We start from the raw sequence: 12,736 nt of genomic DNA, 5'->3' as shown, positions 1-12,736 counted from the left end.
TGATTAGGTGCAGACCTCTGTATTCTGAGCAGCCTAGGTAAGTGATTAGTCCAGTCTAGTCTATTTCAGAAACACTTCAGATGTGTTAGTGCATGACTGTGCCCATAACACTAAAATTTGTTGAGAGCCTGTCATGTGTTAGCCTTGCCAGACTATCCCCTGAGAGAAACAGAGGAGCAGGCAGTTGTGACATGGTAGGTCTGAGCAGCTTCTGGAAGAGAGCTGAGTTATGTGAATGGGCAGGGCTAGGGTGCAGCCATGCAAATGTCTGAATCCATGTTAATGCCAGTGCAGTGCCTACACAAATGGGCAAGTCTTCAAAGACAGATGTCCAAAATTATTAATGGGAAGTACACATCACAGTGCCTGTCTGGTTAAGCTAGTAAAGGAGGCTAGCTATCATGCTAGTTTCACCCTTGTGTCTGCACAGAGTTGTCTTTAGGCAATGGACAGACCTAAGGGGTCAACAGATTTGCTTCACACTATTTTATGACAGCATCTGATCTTTGATGTTTCCTCAGAGTAATATCCACAGAGCCAGGGAAAGAGGGGTAGGGGTCATTGTGCTCTAGGGTGATCTAACCTTAAATATAAGTGATCTAAGAAGGACTTGGAAGAAAGAAGGCAAGAAGAAACTTCAGAAGCGTCCTTAAACTAGATAAATTTGCTAAAGGCATTGAGATGGAGGTGACATACTGGTGTCTAGACAATTAAGTTCAGTTACACAGGAATCTGTGTCAGAAAGGAAGAGCACGTTGGATAAAATGACAAGAGGGTAAAGATGGTGACTAGTGAGGTGTTGCGGCTTTAGTGGTGATTGGGGTGTGGGAGAGAGGGATTAACACTGCTACAGTATAATGTTCTGTTCTGAACTGCTTCCTGCAGGAGAGATGAAGACCAACTGGTGGGAGAAAAGCAGGAAAAAAATTCAGAGGAACTGCAGGGGATGTTTTATGATATCAGATTAAAGGAGCTATGAATATGTATAGCTTGGCAGGGGATACACAAGATAGAAATACAGGAAGGATCTCTGACAGAAATTAGAATACAAATCATTAGAAGAAACAACAAAATTGTAATTCTGGCATGACTTTTCCTTCCTGCCAACAGATGATGATAACTGCCCTCCTGACATATTTGCAGTGGGATTTGAAGAGATGGTTGAATTAAGCGCAGGGAACATTGTGAATGCCAGGTACGTAAAAAAAAACAAAACACCAAACAAACAAAACCAACAAAAACCCCTAATCAACCAACCTAAAAAACCAACCAACCAAAAAAAACCCTTGCAACTGTAAAAAAACCCAACCCAATCAAACAAACAAAACCCCAACAAAAAGAACATAATCTCCCCGAAGGAACTGGCCATGTTCATTTTTATGGTCACTGGGCTCACTCAGTTCCAAGTCTGTTGTTTGCAACCATAGCTGGAAATATGTTTTCCATTAAAAATGTCATTGGGATGATGTTGAAAGTGCTCAGTTTCCTAAGTCTCTTAAGTCTTTATGTTGTCAGAGAAGAATTCTGATGGTTGAGCTTGATCTAACGCTTGTCCTTAAAGCCCTGTCTGATGTTGGAAGAATGCTCAGTGACTTACAAACCTAATTGCCATTCATGTGGGAATTCTAAAATTGTCTAAAAATGTCTCTGTGGCTAATTGTATTTGTGAAAATTGTAGAGAAGACGTTAAATGCAAAGCCTGAGGTTGGCATATCAGCATGTGCAGTAGGCCGTTGTGCTTACTGATCCTAGTGAATCTGAATGGAGTTGGAACCCTGAAGATCATGTTTCCAATGCCGATTCATTAGGCTGGCCACTTAGCTGTCTGTTTTGGGAATGACAAGTTACAGCAGTACTTAGTGTGGCTGCTGGGCTGGTGGTATATCTGCATGGATATGTTGACTTTGGAGAAAAGAAAAAGCTAGATCCACTGACGTGAAGGTATATGCAGGTATTCACAAACCTTTGCTAGGAACAGCCAACAGTTGTGAGTAGCCAGTCACCTTCCAGTCAGAAAAAAAATTAAAACTCATGAGATTGATTTGGAAATTTGTTTTTACAGTTATGATTGCTGTAATCAGCTTCCAGTTATCCCCAGTGAATGGGTGTATCCAATGTCATGTGAGTGTGGGTGTTTCTAAGTGTATTAGACAAATCCCTCACACATCCAGAAGCAAGATAACTGTATTTGTGTGCTGTGCCTGGGCTCACTGACCCTGCTAACTCTAGGCTGGCTTACAAGGAAGTATTATCGGTCTCTGCCATGCGTTCTACAGCACTTCACGTTCTACAGCCTAATGGGATGTCTGTAAACCTAAGGCACAGTTAGCCTGTGCATTTTATTGACTGTATGTGGTTTGTTTTGATTCCATTAAATGATTTTATGTTTGTTCCAGTACAACGAATAGAAAAATGTGGGGAGAGCAGCTTCAAAAAGCTATTTCCAGGACTCATCGCTACATTCAGCTGACATCAGCACAGCTTGTTGGTGTTTGTCTTTTCATCTTTGTACGACCATATCATGTCCCCTTCATCAGGTAAAGAAAAAGCCAAACCAAACAAAACAACAACAACAACAAAAAAACCCAGAAAACCAAAACAAACAAAGAACCCCACCCCAAAATAAAACTAATCTAACAACAACAACAATCCTCAAACCAACTAAACAAAAAAGCCCCAAAACCCACCCTGTGACTTCAGTGACATCTGGTGTTGGAGCATGGCCAGAGAACATGGGGAGGACTTGCTCATCTTGGTGGGAGTCATGCAAACCTGTGTTCTGGTCTCTGCTCAGCATGGAGAAGAGGGAATCCTTCCAGACAGCAACAGGCTGGAGTCCATCTCCCTGGGTAGCACAAAGGCTAGACAGCCTCAGTGTTTTCCTCCAGGTAGCTGAAAAGCCAGGCATACTCCAGGTGGGCAGTCAGGGTGGAGCGCCTTGTTTGGGTGCTATCTTCCTGGGAAGGGAATAACCTGGGCTAGTAAGTCCAAGAGTGTTTGATGCACTGAATGAAGGAAGTGCCTGCCCCTGCCTGAAGGGCAGGTTTTACTTCTAGCCCTGTCCATGATTCCTTATGGAAACAGGGATAGTTCTAGACCTAAAAAGAATGGGAGAAAGAGACCTAATTTTGGCCCTTGACATTTTATAGAACTGAGAGGTAAGATGTAAGAAAACCTATGAAGTGTTTGCCTTTCCCAGATGTCATTAGAACCAGAACTCTGTGCCCAGTCAGGAGAGTGCAGAGCTATGTATCCTCTGCTTACTGACTCAGCTGTCCCTGGAGAGTGATCAAACTCCTCCTAGAAAATTACCCGTGGGGATACTTGCATTAAAATACCTTTGCTGTGGGCAAGAATTATGCAGGCTAAGTGTAAAAGAATTATGCAGGCTAAATGTAAATGGTTAGGAAGTGAATAATTAGCCAAAACTATCTTTGGGCATCTGTCTGACCTTAAAGCCCCGAGATCCAAACACTCCTTTCTAACCCCATATTAGGGCACTGATTGGCCACTGCATTTTGTGATTAAAATATCAAAAGCTGCCTCTTTCTTCCCTGTGATCTCATATCTACTGAAAATCTCAGAACAGAGCTTGTCCAACATCAGGTGCTGTAGGCCAGACAGAGCAATACAATGCAGGTAACTCTGGTGGTCTTGGATTGCTGCTTTCCAGTAATCTTTCTTCAAAATTATTTAAAGAAATTTTTTTTTTTGCTGCTGCTATGAAGCAGTCCAGAGGAGAAGTGTTTCTCTCAGTTTGTGACTCTTCACCAGGCTTACAAAAAGTTTGAGTAATCCAGTAGGAAATTCGTGGTTTAAATGGAAATCAGAATCAGAACAGTACAGTGGTTCTGTTGCAGTTGTCAAACTGCTGGAAATTGGATGTAGCCCTTTGAAACTCAAGAGAAAAAGGGAAGTTGATTTTACTGACCGAGTTTCATTATTTAATGCAAATATGCTGCTATGTGCTATGTGAGCATAATCAAATCTAACCTGTAGGCTTGCATATTTTCCCCATGTCTAGAAGAGGAAAGGAAAAATGATCAGAAGTGCAAAAAAGTGCTTCTGTGCTTACAGAGATTGAAGAGATTTAGACAGAAGATAGGGAATAGAGAAATAATGAGACAATAGCTGGTTTATACATCAGCGAAATGATTGATGAAATACAAGCAGCTGAATTTACAGCGGGTAATTTCAGCATTACCTTTGCCATGAAGGGAAATCAGTTGAATACCAGTCAGGAGATGGGTAGGCAGGCAGCAGGAAGGGAGAACTTTAGTGAAAAGACTGAACACCGTGCTTCTGTAGGAGTGCTTAAAACCCATTGTTTCATAGAAAACTTTGATGTTCCTCCTTTGCCTCCCTGAGGGTGTCTTCTGGTGGTGTCCTGCTGTCAGGAAAAGACAGGAAATTAAAGATAGAGAAAAAAGGTACAAAAGATGGGGGAGGAAGAGAGAAGAAAATGAAGGGGGTGGGGAAAGGAGACCTGTATCATCTTGCATCATTTACATCACGAATTTCTGAGAATAACTTAAATAAGACTTAGCAGTTTTCTGCACGTCCCTTTTTAACATCAGTAATATTCTTGTCAGATCTGCTTGATGTTTTCTCTGGAAAGTAAAATTTTCTCACTGGGAAAGACATGCATGGCACTAGGGTTGGCTGAAACAATGATCTCATCATTTAGTTATCTGATCAGACAGCCATGCTTTGTTCTTGGAGTATCCTGGTTATTTGGGAGAAATTACCCTGAGAGCAGGTGGTCTGCTTTATCAAGTTATCTCTCTGTAGTGAAGTGTATGCTAATCATCACATTGAAATACTAAGTGATTAGCAACATGGAGACCTTAAGCAATTTGTCATCAGTACAGAACTCATTTGAGAAGTTACATATAAATAGTTGTATCCAATAATCCCTGATTTTATCACATCTGATTTAATGAAGTATGGGTTATGATCTGCTGCTCTTTAATTAAATGGAAAATCCATCATGAATTGTGAAGTTGGGTTTCAGCACATATGAACAGTAAATTGTTATCTGTCTGAAAAGCACATTCCCACATGTTCAAAAGTAAAAGGAAGCATAGTAATAAAATTTAGTTATTGTCAATATTTTAAGGATCATGGTAGAGGGAAACTTGAAAAGTATATTCTATAGAAATTGCCAGTATTTCAGAATTAGGTCTCGCTGGTCTGTTTGGAAGGGACAAGAAAAGGAGAAAAATATTTTCAAACAGTTTTATTTCTATAGTATTGTATTAAACTTAATTTGAAGCATAAGCATTTGAACACCAAGAAACTAAAAGATGTGCCTAAAAGCAGCAAGCTTTCTAGAGGGGAGAAGACATGGCATTGTAAACTGGCTTTTCCCTTTGTGTTGCAGTCAAAGTTAATTGAATGTTTGTCCCTGAAGCCCTTTACTCTGTTCCCTTTCTGTTTTTTTTTTAATGCAGGGATGTAGCAATAGACACCGTGAAGACAGGAATGGGAGGAAAAGCTGGGAATAAAGGGGCAGTGAGCATTCGTTTTCAGTTCTATAGTACCAGTTTCTGCTTTATATGCAGTCACTTGACTGCTGGGCAGACTCAGGTGAAAGAGAGGAATGAAGATTATAAAGAAATCACACAGAAACTCAGCTTCCCAATGGTAAGTGTAGACGTATGTGTGCTAAAAGTATTGGAGGTAAAGGTGGTATCTTTACATCATGAAAGCTGGTCTCAGGCTGCCTTTGATGACCGGTCATCAAAGAAGGCATCTCAGTACCAAGAAAGAAAATGCTAAAGAAAACGTTAGCAAATAAATAAATAGGGAAGCATGTTTCACAGAAGATTAGGTACTACCCAATGTAGCACCTGCTTTACAAAAGTACTAATCCTTTCAAAAAACAGAGTTGCTCCAGTGCTTGAAAAGTCCTTGGCTTTGAGCAGTTAAGCTCTAGATAACTGATGTTGGAACTGGAGAGCGATATTGATAGCTCTTGCTGGCTCTAGTAAGTGAGAATTCTGAAAGACCACCCATGCCATTCAGTGCAGCAGTGCCTTGGCTGCTTCTGGTCGGGTGTGATGGATCATTTCTTGGGCAGTGACATGGTACCCTCTGTTCCCTTCCTTTCATCCTCCTGAATGTGTCACTCTCAAGGAACTGCTGGCTTCTCTCAGAGCATGGCAAGTAGGCACCACTGGTCTGCATGAATAACTTTTCCCCTAAACTGTGGCAAGTCAGTCACCCTAGTGTTTAAATTCCAGCTTGTCTCCTCAGGCCAATCGATAACCCATGGGATTTGGTGGCAGGGCTTCTTTGCTTCCCTTAATGTTGATTGCTTTAATTTCCACAATACCTTCTTGGGCCTCTCTGTAAAGGCCTAAGCCAGGACGGGATTGGTTGAGTTTGTGTATTCTGGTTAGTCAGCAAAAAATGGCATTTAGGTTGCAAAGCATAAAATTTTACCTTCCTGTTGTTTGTAAGGTTTAGAGGCTTGGCACGTGCAGCATATCAATCAGTTGGTTTATGTAGGAGCTAATACTGACAGACTGGACGTCCTGCAAAGAAGATCTGTTCCAAATGGCCATAAAGTTGTGCTTATGGTAGTTTTTCCTTCTAATACCTCGTTAACTATTTGATGTCCTTTACACTTAGAGCAGCTAAAGGTACCTTGTGTGTATAATGCATATAAAGAGTGCCCTCTAGTGCTGTGACAGCCACAGCCTGGAATGTTTCCCTCATGAATCTCTGGTGTTTAAAGGCTTACTGCTATGCTGGGAAGAAAAAAAAAAGACTAGTTAGAGGATAGGATGCTAAATTTAGAACTGGAGTGAATTTTCATTGACGTTTGATTTCAATACCTTTACAAAACTGTGACGTGCACATAAGATCGAATTTGGAGGTTGTTCTTACTCAGGAGCTTGTTGCTAAATTTGCCTTGGTACCAGAAGCACATTTTGTGTTATATTTAGAATATGCAAATATATGCGTGTGAAATGTGTTAGGGAAACAAACATATTTTGAATATTCATGACAGACAAATTGTGACTATAAAGCTAGGATCCACTTAGACATACCTTCAGGAAAGAGGGGTCAGAGTCTGACATTATTGTTTACAAAATTCAGCTCAGTGGGGTGCCAAAGCCAGTGAAGGAACCATTATATTTTAGCACAAAATGAATTTTGACAAATAAATTGTGACAAGTAGGTCCAGTATTTAGTAAGTCATAGAGACTGAGTGCTACATTTCAGTGCATTTTAAAGCTGTTTTCATGAATGTGATTTAACAGTATTCTGTACCTCAAAACTAGGGGCAGAACATGTTCTCCCATGACTATGTCTTCTGGTGTGGTGATTTTAACTATCGCATTGATCTAACGTATGAAGAAGTCTTTTATTTTCTCAAACGTCAAGACTGGAAGACACTTTTGGAATTTGATCAACTACAGCAGCAAAAATCCAGTGGAAAAGTAAGGCAGTGTGTCTCATTTTCTTGAATAACTGCATGTTGGCTGGGTCTTTCTCTTACTTGAGAGAGTAAAGAGGTTGCATTTCAGACCCTTGTTTGTAGCACTTGAATGCAGCAATTGGTTTAAAAATCAGAGCATTGTGAGGAAGTTGATACATCACAGCGACACCTTCCTCATCTGTAACTTAAAGAGAGATGTTCTTTATTTAATTAGATTTTTAAAGACTTCCATGAAGGGACTATTAATTTTGGACCAACATATAAATATGACGTTGGCTCAGAGGCTTATGATACAAGTGATAAGTGCAGAACCCCAGCATGGACTGACAGAGTGCTTTGGTGGAGGAAGAAACTGCCCTTTGAAAAAACAGGTGCGTAGAATCCTTCTATATCTGAAAGCTGTGTTAGAATTCACCTAGAACCCTACTGAATGGTGCTTTACTCGAGCAGATGTTCTTTCAGCTTCACTGGATTAAGTGTCAGAGATAGAGAAGGCCCTTTTTCTTGTGGGTGTGTGAACAAAGGCTTTATGCTGCAGGTGCTGGGAGCTCACTAAGGAACTGAAAACAGCCCAGCTGTAGTAGTACAGAAATAATTCTGTTGTTTTTCAACAGAATCATTAGTCCACATAAAGTTTCTGTGTTATAATGGCTAGATAGTTAAAACTGCACTTCTCAGTAGATGTAGAAACAGTTATCTGTAATTTCTTCTGTACTGGTAATTCTTAGGAGTATTTCTGCTAGTTTATAGAATTGGAGAGGTTTCATTCATTAGTCCTTATAAAGTACTTTGAATTCATGACTGTCCAACACAACAGAAAGGCGATTTTCACTTGTTATTCAACACTTGCAGTTAAGAAATATAAGTATTTCTTTGCATATCAAGAGATAATTCTCATAATCATTCTCTTAGTCTGCAGGAATATCTATCCCCCAGTGTTTCTAAAGTTTGAATAAATTCATATTAGAAGTGTAATTGCTGGACAATTAATTTGGTCTGTGCCTGCAGATGTGGTTTTTCACATGCCTGGAAATTTCTGCTTGGCATCTAAGTCATACCATGCCTATGTTAAGTGTAAAAACTACAAAGCAAAACTAGGACAATGAGAGAGTGCATGTCATCATGATACAGTTATTCCCTCTTATCTAAGGAATTAAAAACAAATTAAAATGAGGAGCCTAAACCATTGACAGAGATGCAATCCAGGGAAGAAAAGCTGTATGAGATATAATAAGGAAGTTAAAACAGCCCTCTTGTGTAGGTCTCCCCCAGCTGGCTCACGTGGGTCCATAACTGACTGGTACATTCCCAGCCCTGGAAAGCTTTCTTAGTTTGCTGCCAGAGTTCCTCTCCTTTACTGCTGGTGGCAAGGCTCTTCTGCCTCTCAGCTCTTACTGTGTTGCATCTTGTTGTTGTTATAGGCAAAATGACTGCTTGCTTTATGAGAAGAAAGTGTAGCCCCAGTGTGAGTGACTAGGACGAAATGCCATATTCCATATTAACTCATTTTCAGCTTCACAGGAAAGAGGGACAGAGTTATCCATTCATTCAAACAGTGACCCCAAAAACTTCCTTGTTACTAATAACAATAGAATACCTCACTCTAGTGTCATGTCTGGAGCACTTTCTGTCACCTTAAGGGTTGCAATGGAATTATTTGGAGGTTGGATTTTCGTGGGTTTGGTTTCTCATATCTCTTGTGTATTATTTCTCCAATCCCTGTCTAATACTCAGATTTACAAAATAATTTCCAAGTGCAATGTCTGGTTTTATGCTCAGTGTTGAGGTAGGAGGTAAAATACTAATATGACTCTATCAACCCTTGTTGTATAGATAATTAATTGGGTGACATTCTGGTCAACAATTTTGCAGGTGTCTTACTCTACTGATCAGCTGTGTCAGTTTCACTCCCAGTCCTTTCTCTTTTTTTTCTTTCTAGTCCCTAATTTGTAAATCTTGTAGGATACAAGCTTTTCTTTGAATGATACATATATCTATATATATATACAAGAATTAAAGAACCCCCACCGCCCACTAGTAGGGTCTGTGGAGAGCTTCCTAATAAAGTAGTGTTTAACTGCTACTAAAACTAGATTTGAGTGAGTTTTAAATTATGTTTTGTGCTGCATAGCTGGAGAGATCAATCTTCTGGACAGTGATCTGAGTGCTGATACTAAAGTCAGGCATACCTGGACCCCTGGAGCCTTGATGTACTATGGGAGAGCAGAGCTGCAAGCATCCGACCACAGGTAACTAAATAATCAGAGAGAGAGTTTAAAATGTGCCAGGTTAAAATGTGTCATGCTGAATTACACCTTCAGAGCAAGGGACTAAGTCTGATTAAAACAGGAATTACACCTTTATTCTATGTTCAGTATCTGCTTGATGGGTCTTTTCCTCTTATGGTGAGTTTTATACCAGAGTGGCAAGTATCTAAAGTCATGTATTTGTTTTTCCTGCACAGTGATTGCAGCAAGGGTTGGATAAGTTGCAGCAAAAGGTATAGAAAACAGAGCTTTCTGTTATTGGGTTTGAAAACCTCTGATACCTAAGGAAGCTGCTCTGATGGATTTCCAGGCAGCTTGCTGCAGGAGAGGAGGAGGTTGGGACTGTGTGGCCTGAAGAGGTGTTAGCCAGGCCACACAGGGACAAGTTTGGCCTCTTCACTCAAGTACTCACGTGTGGGGCTTCTGTGCCTCCTTTAAAAAACAGAAATGGGAAAAGGTAGAAAAATCAAAATCAAAGGCCAGTGTTTCTGGTTGGTCTATATAATTGACTTCTCTTTAGGGATATGAATGACCTATCTTTGGTAAAATTGTTCTCCACTTCTGAGAAACAAATTCTGAGATAAATACACTTTGAAAGGTCCCTTATATTCAGAATATTTCTCTCACCCCTTGCATGCTTTGTGGAAATGCTACAATATTGCTCCTCCTAGCAATGCTCAGTGACCCCCCAGTAGCTGTCTGTGTGCTTCTGGTGGTGCTCTTGCATGCCAGGACTGTTCTGTATTCCTCTAGCAGTGAAGGAACATGCCTCTTGCAATCAATTTCTCTGTGTCAAGGCTCTGACATTGCTGTGTTCTGCAAAGCGCAGCGGAGCTGCTGCTCTCATTATGTAGGACCCTGAGGATGGGATCTGTGAAACATGACTGGTATACATGGTTTTCTATTTCAGCAAACTTGACTCCAAAAGCTGCTTTTTAATTACAGTCAGCAGCTTTGCTTTCCCAAGGTTTGTGCTAGAAAAAGGGCATAGCTGTATCTTTGTAACACATGGAAATGCATTATGATTCACAATGCTTATGGAAATAGTTAATGCTTCCTATACATTTTTCCCTCTGTTATCCCTTTCTAACCCTGTTGTTGTTGCTTTCATATGTTCTGGTAATGTGTATTCAAGAGCCAGGACTATTGCAAGTAGAAGGCAGCAATTTTGACACAGTTGTAAGAGCAGCCATCCCAGCCACTGATCTGTGTGTACGTGCAGGTGAAAATCTGAGAATGTGGATTCACCCACTGAGATGAGATGAGTTCTACTCTTTCAGCCAGCTCTCTCAATTTTGTTCAAATCTAACACACAGAGAAGTAATTTGTAAGAAATGGCTCAAGAAGCAAGTTTGCAGTGTTGGCTGCTTTAGTGTAATGAAGTGGCACATATTTGCTACATGACAATATTATACATCTAGAATACCTTGTCCTTAGTTTTTGTAAGATATGTGGCCTTGTCTAACAGAAAATCATATATTTCCATATATGTTAATAATATATAATAATAACGTAATATATTTAGATGTTTGGGGCCACAGCTGTTTGATAATGGGTGAAGTATCCTGAAATTTTGGTCTGTAGGTTTGCCATAAGTGCTTCATACAATTATGGTGTGTCACTTATGGTGTGTCTTCAGTTACATTCAGCTAATGCAGGACTGGGAAATATAGTTAATAATGCTCAAGACATGATGTTGACCACTGCAGAAAAAATGAATCTTACCTGTTCTCCTTCTTTATATAGATTTTAATTTTATATATGCAGTTCTTATTTTTAAATAAGTATTTTCCCTTTGTTTTGTATAGGCCAGTGTTAGCTATTGTAGAAGTGGAAGTTCAGGAAGTTAATGAAGCTGCCCGTGACAGTGTTTTCCGAGAAGTGTCATCTTTCCAGGGACCACTGGATGCCACAGTAGTGGTGAATCTGCTATCACCAACACCTGAAGAGAAAAATGAATTTCCTGAAGACTTGCGTACAGAGCTTATGCAGATGTTTGAGGATTATGGCACTGTTGTTCTGGTCAGGTGAGTGTGGGATGTGAAATGGCATGGCATCTATTAAAAACCACAGACTGTCCTGACAGAGTTAACTTCTTATTGGAAAATTAAGTATGGAGAATTCTTTTACTGCACTTTCAGTTCTTCATTGGAAATTGAATGCAAGTGTTTTGAATATCTTACACCTCTCAACAACCTTTTAAAGAAGTAATCCAGCAGGTCTCTTGTCTGACTGGAAGAGAATTTTATTCCATACAATGCAGAGACTTTGATGTAAATCATCATCTTTAGATTCAGACCTCATTTCCAAGCTTTGCTGCTTCTGGTGGATCTTTGGGCCCTGCTTCACCTCCTCTGGGGGGGTCTGCTCTCTTCCACCGCTCTTTCACACTTGGCAGGAATTCCTGGCTGGCTCTCCTTCCTGTTGGGGGTCATTTTACTTGTTTGTTAACAGTACAGCTTCTCACAGAGCTATCACCCACTGGGTTTGAGAGGGAGAGTGTGATACCTTCTGGCAGAGCAGCTTTATTTCATTCTGATTGATTCTCTACAGGGCTCCAGCACAGCTGTGAGACTTCTGTTTTGAGAAATACAGGCAAAAGACCTAACAGTGACCTCTGGGAAACACTGCCAAAAACTTGTTCATGTTTATTTGATTCATTTGTTAGTGGAGAAAGCTGATGACCTGTTATTGTGTAGTTTTATGAAGTACTGATATAAGCTGAGGGTTCAAAAGCAGCTGTGCAGGAAAAACAGCACCACCTTGCTTGTAAATAAAAGGAACAAGAAAAGAACATGTTTTGGTGGATTGTTCTTGGTTTATTTTGTTTTTAATTGCTTTAGATCTTGGTAGAATACTACTCTGGAAACATCACATGTCATCTGAGGTGTAGGCTATGCAGAACCACAGAAAGTTAGTCCTGAGGGAGTGTAGCTATTGGACTGGGTATCCTGCCAACAGCTACTGAGATGTTTGTCCTGCTGTTCCAGGGGTGATCCAGAAAAGGGCAGGGTGCTAG

The 12,736-nt window shown here is 40.3% G+C and overlaps 1 protein-coding gene across 1 annotated transcript in view; it reads left to right on the top strand.

Moving 5' to 3' along the window:
• The window catches only part of SYNJ2 (synaptojanin 2), a 64,504-nt gene that overhangs the window by 40,503 nt on the left and 11,265 nt on the right, over positions 1–12,736 (top strand). Inside the window, exons 13-19 of the mRNA XM_036379690.1 lie at positions 1,111–1,195; positions 2,397–2,537; positions 5,454–5,646; positions 7,293–7,451; positions 7,665–7,821; positions 9,582–9,699; positions 11,526–11,744. Coding sequence (XP_036235583.1) covers positions 1,111–1,195; positions 2,397–2,537; positions 5,454–5,646; positions 7,293–7,451; positions 7,665–7,821; positions 9,582–9,699; positions 11,526–11,744 — 1,072 coding nt within the window. The remainder of the gene's footprint in view (positions 1–1,110; positions 1,196–2,396; positions 2,538–5,453; positions 5,647–7,292; positions 7,452–7,664; positions 7,822–9,581; positions 9,700–11,525; positions 11,745–12,736) is intronic.

This window comes from Molothrus ater, chromosome 3 (genome assembly GCF_012460135.2).
Source record: "Molothrus ater isolate BHLD 08-10-18 breed brown headed cowbird chromosome 3, BPBGC_Mater_1.1, whole genome shotgun sequence".
Lineage (NCBI taxonomy): Eukaryota > Metazoa > Chordata > Aves > Passeriformes > Icteridae > Molothrus > Molothrus ater.
The sequence above is the reverse complement of the archived record's forward strand: the minus strand, read 5'-3'. Positions and strand labels throughout refer to the sequence as shown.